The sequence below is a fragment of the Ictidomys tridecemlineatus genome, chromosome 10, assembly GCF_052094955.1.
Source record: "Ictidomys tridecemlineatus isolate mIctTri1 chromosome 10, mIctTri1.hap1, whole genome shotgun sequence".
NCBI classification, from domain to species: domain Eukaryota; kingdom Metazoa; phylum Chordata; class Mammalia; order Rodentia; family Sciuridae; genus Ictidomys; species Ictidomys tridecemlineatus.
Genome location: NC_135486.1, coordinates 52,494,717 through 52,512,094, shown reverse-complemented (window position 1 = coordinate 52,512,094; position 17,378 = coordinate 52,494,717). Strand labels below are relative to the sequence as shown.

Below are 17,378 nucleotides of genomic sequence, written 5' to 3'. Positions count from 1 at the left end.
ACTGCATACTGACAAAATGGCTTGAGGCAGCATATTTTAATTTCAGAGCAGGACAGTATAAAACAGTGTGCTCCACTTGTATGGGCATGTGTTTATATGGCTCAACGAGCAGGCCTGCTGTAAAATTTTAATTATTCCTAGTGGAAACAGCAAGTTCTTTTTCATGTTTAGAGTTTTTAAGTCATTGGACCCAGAGGTACAGACCCATTGTTACTGTGACAGACTGTGTCAGTCCGTCTTATCACAGCATTGCCTTTGGCCCAGGATTTAGAAACTCTAATAAAGTTTTCTTTAAATGGTTCCCTTTTTTACACATAAAAAACCTTCTACTTGAACACGTCTTTGAAATGTTATGAGATAATTATTTGAGTTACTTTTAAGTTCTTGTAAGTATAAAATGTGTCAGTACTCCTTTGCTTATTCCACTGTAACTGAACTTCCTCTCTCCCTGTGTATACTTATTCATCTTACAATTTTTATAATCTTATATAAACAAAAAGGAGGAGATTTTTAGAAAGTGAAAGACATTTCTGCCTTATTCCCAGCCTAGTATCATATTTTAGATTAATAACTTAAATAGATAATCATCTCCAGTGACTACCCCTGAATAAAACTATGAACTGGGCAAAAGTTGTCTTTAGTATCATTTTCTTCTTTTATGGTCTTTTTCCTGGCCAGAGGTCACTATCAAGAAGGGAAATAACGTGACTTGGCCTCCATAATCATAAAGTTATTTTGAGTACCCCTGCCATAGAGATAACCCCTGATAGAATAAAAAGAATGCTAAATGTGGAGTTGAGAGACAGGATTCAGACTTGGCCCTTCAAATTCATAAAACATATTAGTTGTAAGGAATATTCCATGTTACACAACAGCTGATATTTAGCTGGTAAGCTTCAGTTCAGTAGCTCCAGAATTTAAAATATTGAAATATTTTCCTAGCATTTGGTGATTAACTGCTGGTCCAAGTCCCCTTGATGCCCTCATGGAGACTCTTCTTCTCTCCTCACTTCTCCTTAATCTAAAAATTAAAGGTCTAAGTCCTGGTAGTGATTACATTGACCAGCCACCAAAGCCTTGCCACCATAGTGCCTGCCTATACCCACCACCCTGGGAGGCTACACTTGGGGATACCTGTAGAGGGACCCTCTAATGTTGCCAGCTTAGTAGTCTATTTCTCCCACACCTCCATCAGATTATAGAAATTCCCACTTTGAACAAAAGTTAACTGTTTTATATAAATAACACATCATAAATCCAGAAGAATATTCTACTTCAGTTGTACATGGGAAAATAACCTCAACTTGAGAAAATGATTTGTACATTTGCCGCAGTCTGGCTGGGCACAAAATCACGAGCCACTCAAGCAGGAACAAACTTTATTTTTGAAACTGCCTCCAATGCCCCGGCACACGCCGTGTGGGAAGATTGCCAATCCACACACTCAGCTTCTCCCCGAACCCCAGAGGAAGTTCCTCCCCCGGAATTCCTTCCTACTGCACTTCCCCAACCAATGAAAACTCTCCAGGAGTCCTGTGCAGGCTGAGGTGAACAGCAGGAGTCCAATATCCATATGAATGCAAATCTTAACATAATCATATCATCTCAATGGCTAGCTGGCGTCACCTTTCAACCAAAAATGCCATGCATCATATTACTTGGCTGTGGCTCTTAGCAACATTTAGAGAACAATGTCATGTGCCAGAATTCTGTGGAGCTGAAATCAAAGCTAAAAAGTTAATTTTGGGAAAACCTTTTCTCTCCCAAGTTTGTGTATTCTCAGTCATTGATGATTCAACCTAGAATTTTAAGAAGTTTTATTCACTTAGTTTCAAATTTAAGGGTCATTATTCTTTTAATCATTGAATAATTCTGTTTTGTCAAGACATAGTCTCATGACTGTGTCTAAATCATCCATCAGTGACAGTTATAAGAAGGGAAAATAATTTTATGTACTTAAAATACTTAGCCTCTGATGCTGTTTTTTATTGATTTGTAACTTCTGATCATAGCATTGTTCTTTTTATACAATATATTTAAAACAAATTTCCTAACCTATTTTCCAAATTGTCTTTATTGCCTTTTATTTTAAAAACTCAATCCTAGTAATTTTGAAAATTGCCAAATGGAATAGATGCTCAATCATTGTGCTTTATAACATCTTTAAAATTTTAATTCAAAGCATTTCAATTTCTGAAAGTACTTAGCTTAAAGGATATAAGTGAGTATAAGTGCTGGATTTCTGCTGCTGCAAAATTAAAAGGAATTGACTTAAGTGACAAGCACAAAGCTGATATTAGCTTCTTTTGCTTTCACTAATGTCTAATAAAAGAACAAATTTCATTTTTATCAAGGACAAAATTATGTCTGATCTGCAACATTTACTTCACATGTATGATTTGCTTTGTGAAATAAAAAGTTCTATAAGGAATACAAATATTGATTATGCAGTAGAGACCAGTGCTCAGAGTAAGAGATGAGCAATGAAGGTTATCACCTTGCCTTTGGTTAATTTCTGTTATCTTAACCCTTGATTATATTAAAGCTAGTGGTTATGCTTTTGTGTAATGACATATCACATCCCTAAAATGAATATTTAAACTGAAGTTTATTGTCCTCCGTTTTCAAGAAATGTTGTCATAATCATGCCTTATAGGAATTTTCTAAGAGCTACACAATATTTAAAAGTGATTTCTTGGGTTTTTGTTTTTCCTGACTTACTTTCCTAGACTGATCCCGTTGAAAACACTTATGTATGGAACCTGAGCATCAAGTATGTAAACATCCAGTCAAGGTCCACAAGTCCTTCCATATCTAGTGAAGCTGAGCCAGTTAAGGTGCTTCATTGGAGCAACCTTGCTCCCCTTTTCTTACACTTGTGTCAGAAAAGAGAATTGGAGGGGGAAAAAAAGTGAAATCTATCTTTTGTTAATCAAATAGATTTTGTAATAAGTTAGAGGTCATTACTTTTTTAATTTTTTTTTTAAGTTGTAGATGAACACGATACCTTTATTTTGTTTTATTTTTATGTGGTGTTGGAATCCAGCCCTGTGCCTCATGCATGCTCAGCAGGCGCTCTACCATGGAGCCATAACCCCGGCCCTAGAGGTCATTACTTTTAAATGATAATGTAGATAGGAATAGAAAATGAATTAGAAAATTGTTCCCCTAAACTTACCTAAAATAGACAAAAATATAACTCTAATAGCAATCTGTCTACATGGTATAGAACTATGCGGAACACAGGATAGTTTTATGTAAAGGTTAGAATTAACAGATACAAATTCTGAAGGTACATGCAATGTAGGTGACATTCTCACATTTTAATTCTTATAATAAACTTAATAAACCATGATATAACTCATCTGTTACATCATAAGCACGGCTTAAAAATAAAATTGCCACTGCTGGCAGCTGAGTATTTTATTCTGACTGCTGAATCCACCTCAGGTACTAGCTTAACTAAACTGTACCATGCCCTTTAATAGTACCAAAAAATGTGTTGTTTTTACACTTCATGTCAAGCCATGGCTTTTAACAGCCAATTGGCTGGTTTTCTCACCAGAGACAATTTCCTGCACAGGTTAGAACAATATGTTGTGTCTCAGTTCATGCTACCTGCCTTGTGACACAGTCCTAGTTTTTCACTTAGCATTACAGTTCCTGCAGAGCTCCTTTGCTTCCCTCTTTGTGATCAACAAAACTGTGTCTAGCTATCCACAGGAGCAGATGTTTCAGTGTAAGAAGTTGTCTTAAGTGTGAACTGTAGTCATGACTTGTTTCCCAACTATGATACAGTCCTCAGACTGGTTAATGAAACCCTCAGTATTTTTAGTTACAATTGTTTCAATATTTGGGGTTAATGGAATTTTATTTTAATGATAAAACCTTTCAGGCATATACAGAATAATATAATAAATACCTATCACCCACAGATTTAACAGATAAGAATATTTTATTTTACTTTTTCAGTTTTTTTCCCCAAAGAAAAAATATTCCAGAACCAGTTAATGTCTTCCCTTACACCATTCCTCTCTTTTTTCCCAGATATCTAGAATATCTAGAATCTGGATGCATATCCCCTTCCTTGGTTTCACCTGTTTATTTCATTTGTATCCATAAACAATATATAGTAATGTTTGTCATGTATTTAAAATTTGCAGAAATGTTAACTGTGTCCTTCTGCATCTTTTTTCACTCATAAGTATGCATTGAGGTTTAATCATACAGATACATGTCCATTTAGTTCATTCATTATAACTGCGGCATAATGTTTCATTGTTTGAATATGCCACAGCTATTTATCCATTCTTCTGTTGTTGGATATTTAAGTGATTCCAGTTTTTTATTATTATAATCAGCACTGAAGTGAACCTCTTAATATCTATCTACCTTTGCAAATGTGCAGTTTGTTTAGCATTTATACATAGAAGTGGAGTTACTGGGCTTTATGTATTTTTGGTTTTAACTAGATCTTACCAAACTGTTTTCCATAGTGGTTGAACCTGTTTTCATTCCTACCAGCAGTGTGTGAGAGTTCCCTGTTTGCCCACATCCTTGCCATAGCTTGGTACTATCAGCTATTAACTTATGTCAATCTAATAGGTATAAAGTGACATTTTTGTTTTAACTTGATTCTGTTTTCTAATATATCTTTTTAGAAAAGCATCTTTTTTTATATATGTTTGTTGGCTATGGATGATTTGCCTGTTAATGTTTTTGTCCATTGTTCTACTGACTTACTTTTCCTCTTGTTTTATAAATATCCTTTATATATTCTGGATACTAATTCTTTGCTGGCTATATGCATTGTAAATATTTTCTTCTGGTCTTGGTTTATTTTAAAATTTTATTTGTGGTATCTTCTGTCTTGCAGAAATGTTCATTTTAAAGTTGTCAGTTTTATCAGTCATTTCCTTTGTTACTTATGCTTTTTTATGCAGTTTTTTTAAAGCAGTTCTTTTGCAGTGCAGAGATTATGAAGATTTTCTTCCATATTTTCTTCTAGGAGTTTAAAACTTTGGCTTTTATGACCTTAATGAAACTGAAATTTATTGTTATATATAATAGAAAGTGGGATTCTAATCTGTTTTTCCCATATCAACATCTGGCTCTTTTATATTTCCCCTCCTTTGATTTGTAAACCCAACACTACTTTGTGTGCATGGGTCCGTTGGAGTTCTCTTTCTCTTTCACTGCCCTTTTGCTTATTTCTGCACTGATACCAAATCATCTTATTTATTCTAGCCCTAAAATAATTCTTGATACCTGGTATAGTGAGCCACCCCCAAAAAACTTGATTCTTTTTCATCTTGACCCTTTGGTTTTCCATATTACTTTTAGTATTAACTTGTCAAGTTCCATGAGGGGCTTTTGATTGGAATTGCATTGAACTTATAGATTTATTTGAAAAGAATTGACATCTTCATGATATTGGGCATTTCTGTCTATGAACATGATATGCATAGTTGTTGGTTATTCTTTTACATCCTTAAATAAGGTTGCATTACTTTCAGTGTACTCCATGTTATTAGATTTGTTCCTAGGTATCTTAAAATTTAATTACTCTGATGAGTGGGATCTCTTTAAATACTTTATTTTAAAAGTTAGGCATTGCTTATCTTTTTAAACTCTGTTGATCTTGTATCCAGCACCTTTGCTTGACTCTTTTTTAATTTACATAACATTTCTTGAACTTTCTATAGAATTCTAATGAAAGTTTTGTTTACTGTTAATTTTTTTCATTAACTTTTACATAGATTTTTCAGTGTTTACTTTCTTATCTTTTAAATTTATCCTCTCAAATGTTGAATTATAGATTGGGTTCAAGCTATTCAAAAGGAAATATAGTTCCAGTTAGAACTAAACTCACAGTTAAACAGAAGATCCTAAAAAACACACTGAATTCCATTTTAAGGCTATACTGAATGTCAAATAGTCTATTTTTGGAAGTTATATGTAATAAAGGCAAAGAGAGACCATCAATTTTTCTCCTAATATTTTTAAATATTAAAATTAGGATATAACTTATTTTCTTACTTAATATTCTAAAAGGATGTTATTTCTCATCTTTTTAAATACTTTTCTAATTAAATATTGTCTCTTTGTCATGTCCCCCACATACAGTAACATCCAATAAATCAATGATTTATTTCAAAGAAATAGCTTACAATAATACCTTATAAAACTGTTTGCCTACTAATAAAGATAATAGTTTGTAACTAAATTTGTGTTAAATTCAGAATTCCAGTAATTTTAAATAATTTAACTCTCTTATTTGGTAATTAATTTTACAAAATCCCACTAATCTCTACCTGTATATTCAAATCCACAGTTATTTGTATTCCACACATTTAATGTATGTTCTAAAAATGGAGGTCAAGTAGTAAAAAGGAATCTTCTAAATATTTTTATTATAAATAAAAATTAGATACTTTTTAGGATGAATATATCAAATTCATAGGAATGGAAAGTTAGTATCCTCATTTTTATATGTAGGTTACATGCTCTGATTCTTTGATTTGGTTTGGTTTTCTTCCATGGATTTTCTTTTCCAAATTATTCATTTTAAAATTTCCAGACTGAAATATTTTTTACTAATTGAACAAATTTCAATGTAGACATTGCAGAATAAAATTTAAATGATCAGTACTATGAGAATTTCAACTTCGATGAGATTAACTAGTAGAACTCTTTGCCTAATTGATGTTTGTTCATTTCTATTTACTTTGGTTTCTTTCTAGTTATGTGTAAGATGAATGAAATGTTTCATGACATTTGTTTCCCTTTTTGCCTCTGGGTTCAGATTGCAGACAGTGCTCCACCTCCAGTTCACACACCAACCTTAAGAAAAAAGGGATGCCCTGGTTCAACTGGTTTTCCACCTAAGGTACTCTAGTTATAAACATAATGTGTTCAAAAAAAAAAAGGATAGTGTATTTCTTTTGCTTGTTTATATACTATGCTTTTAATTCTGATTTCTTCAAAGTTAAAAACATAAAAGCATGGAAGGAAAATAAACTCAGTATGAATGGAAATAATCACTAATGAGAAAGATAGGAAGCTTGTACAGTTTTGGGATTTTTTTTTTTTCTGTCCTAAATTCAGTGTTTTAAAGTCTAAGTAAGGTGTAATGCTTCTTCCAGAAACTACTCTGGATTGTTGCCTGAGGAAAACATTAAGTTGAGGTCTTCAATGCAAGAATATGGAATTGGGATTATTAAACAAAGCACTGAGAAAGATAAATGTTTAGTGAAAAACTCAGTTGAATCTATCTTGCTTCCCCTTTCCCTTCATTCTAGTCAATTGACTATGACACATGTATTATAGAGAACAGAACATAAAGATTTAGTTGCTTTTCTCAGATTCCTACAAAGAAATTCTAGAAATTGGAAAACTGAAATGAATTACCTCTCAAAAACATAAACCAAAAACGTAGAATGAGAGAAAGATAAGCAGATCTGAAAAAAGTATAAGTGGTATAAAAGAAAGACCATAAACTGAATAATATATGCCTATCAAGAGAGTAAAAAAACCAAGAAAAAGCAAATGTACGTTCAAATCTTAGAGGAATTTACTATGGCCTCTAAAAGCAAAGAAACCAAAGGAAAAGCAGATGTACATTCAAAACAGTCCAAAAATAATGTAAATAGAAACACAGTGTAGAGTGAGCATGTATTGGTCTTGCCTGGAGAAAAAGTATATAGGTGATATTGTCTGGTGGTTAACATTTTAAATCCCTGGCCAGACTTCCTAAATTAGCAGTTAGTAATCTCAAACATATTGTTTACCTTTCTGTGCTTTCATTTCCTCATTCAAAAAATAAAAAAGAGAGAGAGACAATACTAATACCCATTTCATTGAATAGTTTATGAGTTTTAGACAAATTTAATGTTTGTAAAGAACCTAGAATGATATTGGCATAATATACATCATAAGTATATTTATATTTGTAATATCATATAAAATGTCAAATAAATAAATATTGGTAACTCAGTAAGGAAATTAAGCATAAGTATGGATCTTCATAAGTGGAAGGGAATAAATAGGAGATTAGTAAGTAAAAAGTATAAATTTTAAACCTTTGAAAGAAAATAGTCATGAAAAAGAGTAAAGAAAGGAAAACATGGTGACTTGGTACTCCTGCTGTGTAATAAATTGTCTGAAATCTTTTTTTTTTTTTTTTTTTTGGTACAGGGGATCAAACTCAGGGGCACTCAACACTGAGTCACACTCCCCAGCCCTATTTTGTATTTTCTTTAGAGACAGGGTCTCACTGAGTTGCTTAGCGGAACTTGCGATTCTCCTGCCACAGCCTCAGCCTCCCAAGCCACTGGGAATACAGGTGTGCCACACCACATCCAGCAAATTATCTGAAATCTTAATGTATTGAAACAACCCCTTTTTATGCTTACAAATTATTGGGCTATGAATTTTGGAATGATTCATCTGGGAAGCTCTTATTAGGAGCTTTCCATGTAATTGTAGTTAAATAACAGCTGAGACTGCCATCATCTGAAGGTTCAACTGAGCTGGATTGTTCACTTCCAGGGGTAGGCATTTGATGCTGGCTGTCATTCAACCGCTTACAGTCTTTCCAGCATGACAATGCTAGTCTTCCTACATGGCAGCTGCCTTTCCCCAGAGTGAACATGCCAAAAGAACCAGGTATAAGCTGCATAGCTTAAAGTAAAGACATATGAAAGGTAGAAAAGGAAAGTAGAGGACACAGATGTATACTACACATAAAACAAACAATTATAGATTAAGTTATTTTCCCATACACTCCAAAATGTAAATGAACAAATCACCAGCATCTATAAGACCTTTGCGGTATTTAAAGTTATATTTGTGTAAATTGAGATAAAGCGAAGTGACTTATAATGACCCTTGGCTACAAAACTAGCAAGGGAGCATTAATTACTCCTGGAAAGATCTGAGGACAGTAGCCGAAACTGGGAAGGGATTTCTCAAGTGCCATTCCACAGTAAGCATAAGGAGATATAAGTAGAGAAAGATCTGGCAGTGCTAAAGTTAGGAGTTCTCAAAACTAACAAATTAGAAATGCCTTTCCAGATCAAAGTCCTGTCCTATGGAGAAATAGTTGGATGTAGATTCAAAATTGAATAGGACAGGGAAGAAAAGTGGGAGTCCAAATAGATAAGAAGAGGGAATAAAGATCTTAGAAAGTATGAGATCCTGTATATGTTTTTTTCATTTTATGAAAATAACAGAAAAGGAAATCTAGAGCTCTGGAGCTACAAAAACTATCCTGGCCCACCATTTCCACATAAAAGGATAGGGAAAGTTAAAGGTAAAACTGATCAACTGAAAAGAGTTACAGTTAAATCTCACACAAAATGATTACATTTTAAGAAGAATAAGGTATAAAATATCTTAATAAAAGATAAAAGTCTGCCAATCAAAGAGTGTTTGTTTCAGGTTGGGGTTGTGGCTCAGTGGCAGAGCGCTTGCCTAGCATGTATGAGGCACTGAGTTCAACCCTAGAAGCACCATATTAAAATAAATAAAATAAAGTATTCTGTACATCTACAACAACAACAAAAAAAAAGTGGTTTGTCTCTACAAAACCAGTGAAAATTAGTGGATAGTGGGGTATGGAAGCATCCATCAGTGTTAAGATTTTGTGTTCAACCCCAGAACCAAAAAAGAGAAGAAAGAGGAGGAATTACAGTGAATATTTCAAAAGAAATTTATTTCTCAAATAATAGAAACTTAAATTTAAAAAATGAGAATTCTAAACCTTAAAAGCGAAGGTTGTTTTGAAAAAGGAAAATTTGAAAAAAGAAGATAAAGCATTTAGGAGAAAACTACAATTTAAAATACAATGTGATTTCAGGAATATAGGCTAGTGTACAGGGAATTCAAGAACAAATACACTAGCAGATAATGCCTTGTGACAAATAGATAAAGAGGTGGATTTTTTAATTTAGCGAAGAAATGAGCAAAGAAGTTAAAAAAATTTAAGAAAAAGCAATAGAAATACTGGCAAAGAAGAGCCAACATTTTTTATAATAGGAGTCCCAGAAAAAGAACATGAAGCAATGGAAAATACTAAAAAGTTAGTCAAGAAACTTTCCCAAAACAAAAGAAGACTTGCATCTCAAATACCAGGATGTGCAGCATAGCTGAGAAAATCAACTCAACCAAAATAACATATTCTAGTGAACTGTTACTGGTCTTTTTAATTTGTTTTTTTTTAGATGTAGATGGACATAGTATCTTTATTTCTTTTTATGTGGTGCTGAGGATTGATCCCAGGGCCTCATGCATGCTAGGCAGGCACTTTACCACTGAGCTACAGGCCCAGCCCCTGTTATTGGTCTTTAAAGAAATGCATTGGATATTCAGGTAAAAAGATTGGTCTCATCTGATGATGAGATTATCATCAGATTTTTTTTTTCAGTAGCTTCACTGTGCTGGAAAACAGTGGAATGATATATTTAAGATACCCAAGGAAATTATGAGTCAGAGTTTTAAGAAGCTAAGTTGTTTTGTTGTGGTGGTTTTGTCTTTATTTTTATGACTGAGCTATTGCCCTAAGATTGGAAGGATACAAAAGCATCCTCCAAAATACAAAGCCACAGAAAAATGTGTAAGAGTTCAAGAAATGGTTCCACAGTCTTTCTGAGGAATGTACTAAAAAACAAGTTTCAGATAATCAAAATAATAAGACACCAGGTAATTTGAGAGTCAGGAGGTGAAATAAGGGTCTAGAGAATGGTCTACAGAATGGTTCAAAAAGCTGGACTTCGTGGTGCATGCCTTTAATTCCAGCTACTCAGGCTAAGGCAAGTAGGATCCACCAGTTCGAGGCTAGCCTCAGCAACTTAGTGAGACACTGTCTCAAAATAAAATATTAAAAGGGCTGGGGATATAGCTCAGTGGTAAAGCATCCCTGGGTTCAATTCCCACTACCACCACCCACCCCACCCCCGCCAAAAAAAAGAAAAGGAAAAATAGCTTTTACTTCAGAATGATTTAAAATCCACATGAAGCATTAAACTAGCTCTCAAAACATAACTATTCTACCCTGCCATATGTTAATTTTGTAGAGCACTTAAACCAAAGAGACCACACAAACTCAGCAATACCAGATTTGGTGAAAGAGAAAAATATCAAATGACAAATAATGAGACTTTTAAATAAAAAGTCTACAAGCAAAATGATAAGATTCCAAATGCCTTTCCCTTGCTTTTCTCCCAAGATATTGGCAGTTGGGGTTATACCTCCTCTCCCCTCTCTCCTTGAAGGATACCAGTAGATTCTCTAAAGAAATAGGCCCAGAAAATATCTATAGATAATGGCATTTGAGGGTCCTCAGTGAGATGGCAGATCGTCTCTAAACAAACACAAATATTTGCTTACATATTTACACATAAGTGCATGCACACTCTCTCACATACACACACACATATACCCCTTTCTATATAGCTTTTTTTCTGTCTCTTAAAAATGTTCAGATTCTCAAGAATCAGCAAGCATTTTAGTAAATTCTCTAACAAAAGAAAAAGCGGAACAATGTTTTTGTATGTTTCTTGTTAGAGGAAAAAGAAGCTGTGAAGAAAGCAGAAGAAAACAAAAATAACCATCAGAGAACATGAGGTCTTTGGAAAATTAAAAATGTTAACCATTTTAAAAAATCAATACATGAATTAGGAGATAAATTTTAGAAAATCTCTTAGAAAGTATTTTATCCAGGCACAGTGGCACGCACCTGTAATCTCAGCATCTTGGGAGGCTGAGGCAGAAGTGTTGCAACTTCAAGCCCAGCCTGGACAACTTGGCAAGACCTTTTCTCAAAATGAAAAATATAACGGACTGGGGATGTAGCTCAGTGGTAGAGCACCCCGCCCTGGATTTAATCCCTAGTACCACCAAAAAAATATATATATATATATTGTAAAAGGTCACATAGAAATTAGAAGAGAAAATAATATAAGAAATCAGTATTCAACAAATAGAAGTTCCAGAATAATACATTTTCCATAACTGAAAAATTTAATGCCTTTTTACCCAATTTTTTTTTTCCCTCTTCTAACTATCCTTTCAAGAATTATCAGAAATCAAGTATTTACCAGGATGCAGGGCACAGGGATCTTAGATTAGAAACCAAATAATCTGTTAAATTTAATGTAGGATTAAATTCATGTTTCTTTCTGTTACTATTCTTCACCCCTCCCCTAAAACAAAACCATAGTACTATTGTGTATTGCCTAAAGATTGATGACATCAGAATAATGATTTTTAAATTAAGTTGTATGTTAATACTATTCTCAGTTGAGATTAGTGAAACATGGACCCCTTAATCTTTAATAGTAAACTACACCCACCTTCTCCCATAATTTAATCAGCACCTGCCAGTTGGATGGTTGGTCACCCAAAGTTATTTCTCTGCCAAAACATTGTTTTTTGTTAGCACCACTTTACTCAGATTTGTGACAGCCTGAATAGATCTCTGGGGAAGAGGGAGATGTCTTGGTAGTCTTTTTAAAAAGAAGAAAAAGAATGGAGTTACTTTGAGCAATTGATTAATTCTTTCAGACATATTTGAAGTAACAGCCAAAAATAAATAAGTAAATAGCTGTAGCTGTGACAAATTTGTTGATAATTCTTCACAATACCCAAGAAACTACCTAAAAGTCTTATATTTATTATACACTTTATTCCCTTAATAATGGTAGTTACATCATTCTATGTAAAAGATAATCTAGTGTTTCTTTTTTTAAACTTGTCTTGTGATATATATCCTATCCCAGTTGAACAGAGCAGCTTTTGGTTTGGCTTTGGGATTTTTGGGTGGTGCTTGGGAGCACACTGCCTAGTGCATGTTAGGCAAGTATTCTACCACTGAGCTACGTCCCTAGTCACCAGAATTTATTTTTACTTAAATTTTAGTTTTGAATATTCTTTGTGAGATTGACCTAAACTAAGTACTTCATAACTTTAATCATTACTGACATTTATTGGACTATAAAGAGTAGTATAAATTACACATGAATAATTAGTGAATTTTGTTTTCATAAAGAAGTAAATGTTTTTAAGTACTTACTATGTTGTGTCAGTCATTGTTTGAAAGTCTTCATTTATAAGTAATATTTATAAATATTTAATATTTATACTCATTTAGCCACCTCATGAAGTAGATATTATTATTGACCCTATTTTATAAATAAGGAAAGTGAGATACAAAGGACTGAAGTGATTTGCTCCTGAGTTTATACAGTTGTGTAAAAGAAGAGTTATTATTGTAATTCTTTTAAAACATGCTAAAAAATAATTTGGAGAAGAAAAGAATATTCCAAGGAGATAAAGTCTATATTGGGTTGTCACTGTGTACATCAAGCAAGACAGAAGGGCTGAGGATATAGTTCAGTGCAAGGTCCTAAGTACCACAAAAGAAAAAAAATTGTTGCAATCAAGACAGAGATCTTTACTAGACTTTCAGTAAGAAATTTCAGGCTGACATCTGTTATGGTATAATAGGTGTGTATTTTTATCAGCTCAAGTATAAGTTATACTGCCTCTTTCCATGAGAAGAAACAGATACTTATAGCCTCTCATTTGTTCTTGCTTCCAGAAGATGAAATACATGATTTACAATAGAAATAAGAGGTTTACGTGATTCTTTTTATTCTTCTAAGGAGGTATAAAGCATATTAAAACTATATTTGTGTACATAAATTATCAAAATTTTACTTAACTCTGCCAAGAATAATTCAAAGAATTTACAGAAATTCTGAAGCCAAGACTTATGAGCAAAACCAAAATGCTACTGTCTGCTTTATACACTTTCCAAATGATATTCAAAAGCAATTATCATTTAACTTAGATTATTTTAGCTTGTTCTAACTTAGTATTATCTCATATAATTGTTTAAAGAGTATAAGCTGTGAGAAGATGCTATGAGAAATGGAAAGAATTCATTCTTCTGTTTAGTAAACATTCTAGTAGATTGTTATGGGACATAGTGACTAACATTTCAGAAATCTTTAAATAATCAATGTATGTTTTCTTATCAATGTTTTGCAGCGCAAGACTCACCAGTTTTTTGTAAAATCATTCACTATTCCTACTAAATGTCATCAGTGTACCTCTTTGATGGTGGGTTTGATAAGACAGGGTTGCTCATGTGAAGGTAAGAAAAAATGGAAAAATTGACTTGTTTGAGCACCACTTTGTTATAACATTTCTACCTAAATTGTAATTGAGTAACTTTATTCTCTTTAAAAGACATACAAATGTTTGTTTCATTTAATCATTTGCTTTTCTCTGGATAACAAGAATATAGATAATAAACTGAGCACTTGCTAAAGTCTTTTGGATATTAGGGAAATTAGACAAATGTTCCCTAGAAATATTTTTCAGGGGAGATATATTTGAATATGTTTAATTCATCTTTGTTTCATTATTTGCATAAATTAATGGCCCCCCAAACCATTAACCTATATGACAGAAGCCATGGAAGTTATCCTTGGATATGTTCATTCAATTTTAACATTGTTTATTTTCAGAAATTAAATATTTGCCTCTATGCCTTAAAAGAAAGTTTATTCCTAGTACTAATAGTAGAAGTTTTTCTTCCTCATTCATTGGTTTACCTGTCATGTATTTTTGGAATGCTTAGTGAATGTGAGAAGGACAAAGGTGCTACACTTGTGGAGCTCACATTTTGAGAGATGGGGGTGAAAGGATCAGGGGTCATTTAAATAGAAAAACCAAGCCTATTTGTTTGAGTACTACTTTATGTTTCCTAGATCTCTAAAATGAAAATGATTTAAATGATAATAGGATATATTATCATTTGTGACTTTTAGAAATATGAATTCTTTTTAAACTTTTAATTAATGTATTTATTTCAGTTAGTTATATATGACAGCAGATTACATTTTGACTCATTGTACACAATTGCAGCACAACTTTACATTTCTATGATTGTACTTGATATAGCATCACACCATATGTGCAGTCATACATGTACCTAGGGTAATGATGTCCATCTCATTCCACTATCTTTCCCTGTGCACAGAAATATGAATTCTTAGTCAGATGAGACTTGCCACTACAAAACCACCTTATATAGGTAAAACCACCTTATATAGGTACTAGTGGTATATCTTATGAAAAAGACAAGAAGATAGTTGCTAATTCAAATTCTAATACTAGTTTATGTTTCTTAGCTTTTCTGCTTTTAGTTTTGAAAAGGAATTTAGATGGAATATAGACACTCTCCATTTCAGGTGCTGAATTCGCTGAATTCTGGGAAGCTACCTGGTTATTTTTTTTATGCATCAGAATTACTTGTAATTCCATAGTAGGAATTTGGAGACTCTTCCCAGTCTCTCTTACTTCTGGAGTCTTGTGCCATGAAATTGTGCCTTTTTTTTCCCTCAACTCCTTGAGGTCTACCTTATAAAGCCATGAAAGTGCATTAGACTATCCCAAGCCTTTGTCTAACAAGCTTTTGTAAATGTTGTGGTAATGTATTATAGTCTCTGATGGTTACTATCATTTTTATTTCTTACTTGTTGATTAAAATTAAATCTAGTTTATAGATACTTATTTTGTTGTTTCAGCTGCCCTTGGGAAATGAGATTTTTTTCCTTATTAGCAAAATGAATTATAACTTTAGATATTCTACTTAAAAGCAAATGATAGCCTAGCACAGTGCTGCATGCCTCTAATCCCAACTACTTGGGAAGCTGAACCAGAGGATCACCAAGTTCTTTGCCAGACCCATCTCTCGAAATATATTTTTTAAAAGGCCCAGGATTTAGATCAGTGGTAGAGTGTCCTGGGTTCAGTCTCCAATACATGGAGTTTGGGGGGACAAATTGAGAAGTTTGTAGTTTTTGGAAGTCAATGCTAATCCATCCTGCCTTTCTGTTCATTTCATAATGTCCATCAGTGATACATAATCCATTTATCTCAAGTTTAAGTATTCTCACGGTAATATCCTTTAGTTCCTTTCTTATTCTTTCCCTAGTTTTCTCCAGGAACCACCTTAGGAGTAGGAATTAAAACTTGGTTTTTTAAAAAAAAAAAATTTACCTGTAATTTTTACCCAACCAAGTCTCATTGAAACCTATGAGTTCATTTTTATTTATAATCTTGTCTTAGAATCTCCAGTTCACTGTGTAAGTATCAAATAGAGGAATCATGGCAATACTGTTAGTGCAGGATCTGAGCAAAACTGTATGAGTTTGAATTCTACCACTGCCACTTCCAAGCTCTGTGACTCAGGGCATAGGTTACATAGGGATTAAAAACTATACCCCATTTATATTGTCATAGAAAGATTTAAGATGCTCAGTAAAATTAACAGTTATTATCTAGTGGTAGTTTAAGTATATGGGATATTAGTAACTCCAAAAATTTACCATTAGCTTATACCTTTTTAAATTCATTGAAAAATTCTATTTTTAAGAAGATTGGTAAACTTGCCACATGTAGCTGAGATGTCAGGTAGCTTAATGTCCATTAATGACTCTTGCAAGATACATTTCAGAACAGATGCCAAGTTGCAGTAAGACGAAGAAATAGAAATAGTTCCAGAAAACAAATTTTTAGCAATTATAAGTTTAACCAATCATTTTGTGCACAGGGTTAAATATTTTTCTTATCTGTTTGCTTCCCCCTTTGACCACTAATGTTAACAAAGAATAATAGGATTACCAATGATAAAAATATTTACTATTTCTCATTAAAATCCTTATTGATAATCAGATGAGTAGCTTTTCAAATGATAAGACATCATTTGAAATGGTGTTTAAAATAAAAAATAAGCATTTATTTAACAGAACACCTTGCATACAGTTAGTGCACTGTGAATTGTAATTGTTGTAGTCATTAAAATGAATTTTTAACATACGTTGTCTTTTTTTCCTTTCAAAAGTGTGTGGATTCTCATGTCATATAACTTGTGTAAATAAGGCTCCAACCGCTTGTCCAGTTCCCCCTGAGCAGACAAAAGGTCCCCTGGGTATTGATCCACAGAAAGGAATAGGAACAGCATATGAAGGTCATGTCAGGGTAAGTATCCTTAGTTCAGATTTAGATGCATGTTTTAAGATTATGAATGAGTTTAAATAAAATCAAGTCATTTATGAACATAACATTTGACAAAAAATAATGAAATGAACAAAATTCGTCTAATAATTTTATGTCATCCAGTCCAGCAGAACAATTTGAAAATGAAAACCTAGTCTTTTCTTGGAAACAATTTCTAAAATGTCACAAACTTTTCTATATTATCCCTATCTTATAATGAAGAGAGGTTGAAATCACCATAAAGGAGTCTTTGGCCTTTGGTCTTGCCAAAGAGGTACAGTATGGTTCTGAATTACAAGATATTATCA

At 33.1% G+C, this 17,378-nt stretch overlaps 1 protein-coding gene across 22 annotated transcripts in view; it reads left to right on the top strand.

The window, feature by feature from the left end:
* The window catches only part of Cdc42bpa (CDC42 binding protein kinase alpha), a 311,232-nt gene that overhangs the window by 257,541 nt on the left and 36,313 nt on the right, over positions 1 to 17,378 (top strand). For 14 of the 22 annotated variants that reach the window (XM_040277554.2, XM_040277549.2, XM_040277547.2 and 11 more), the window contains 3 exons: positions 6,806 to 6,889; positions 14,053 to 14,158; positions 16,916 to 17,052. In XM_040277554.2, coding sequence (XP_040133488.1) covers positions 6,806 to 6,889; positions 14,053 to 14,158; positions 16,916 to 17,052 — 327 coding nt within the window. Of the gene's footprint in view, positions 1 to 2,729; positions 2,838 to 6,805; positions 6,890 to 14,052; positions 14,159 to 16,915; positions 17,053 to 17,378 lie in introns of all 22 variants that reach the window. The other 8 variants (XM_040277548.2, XM_040277544.2, XM_040277542.2 and 5 more) reach the window with 1 other exon arrangement.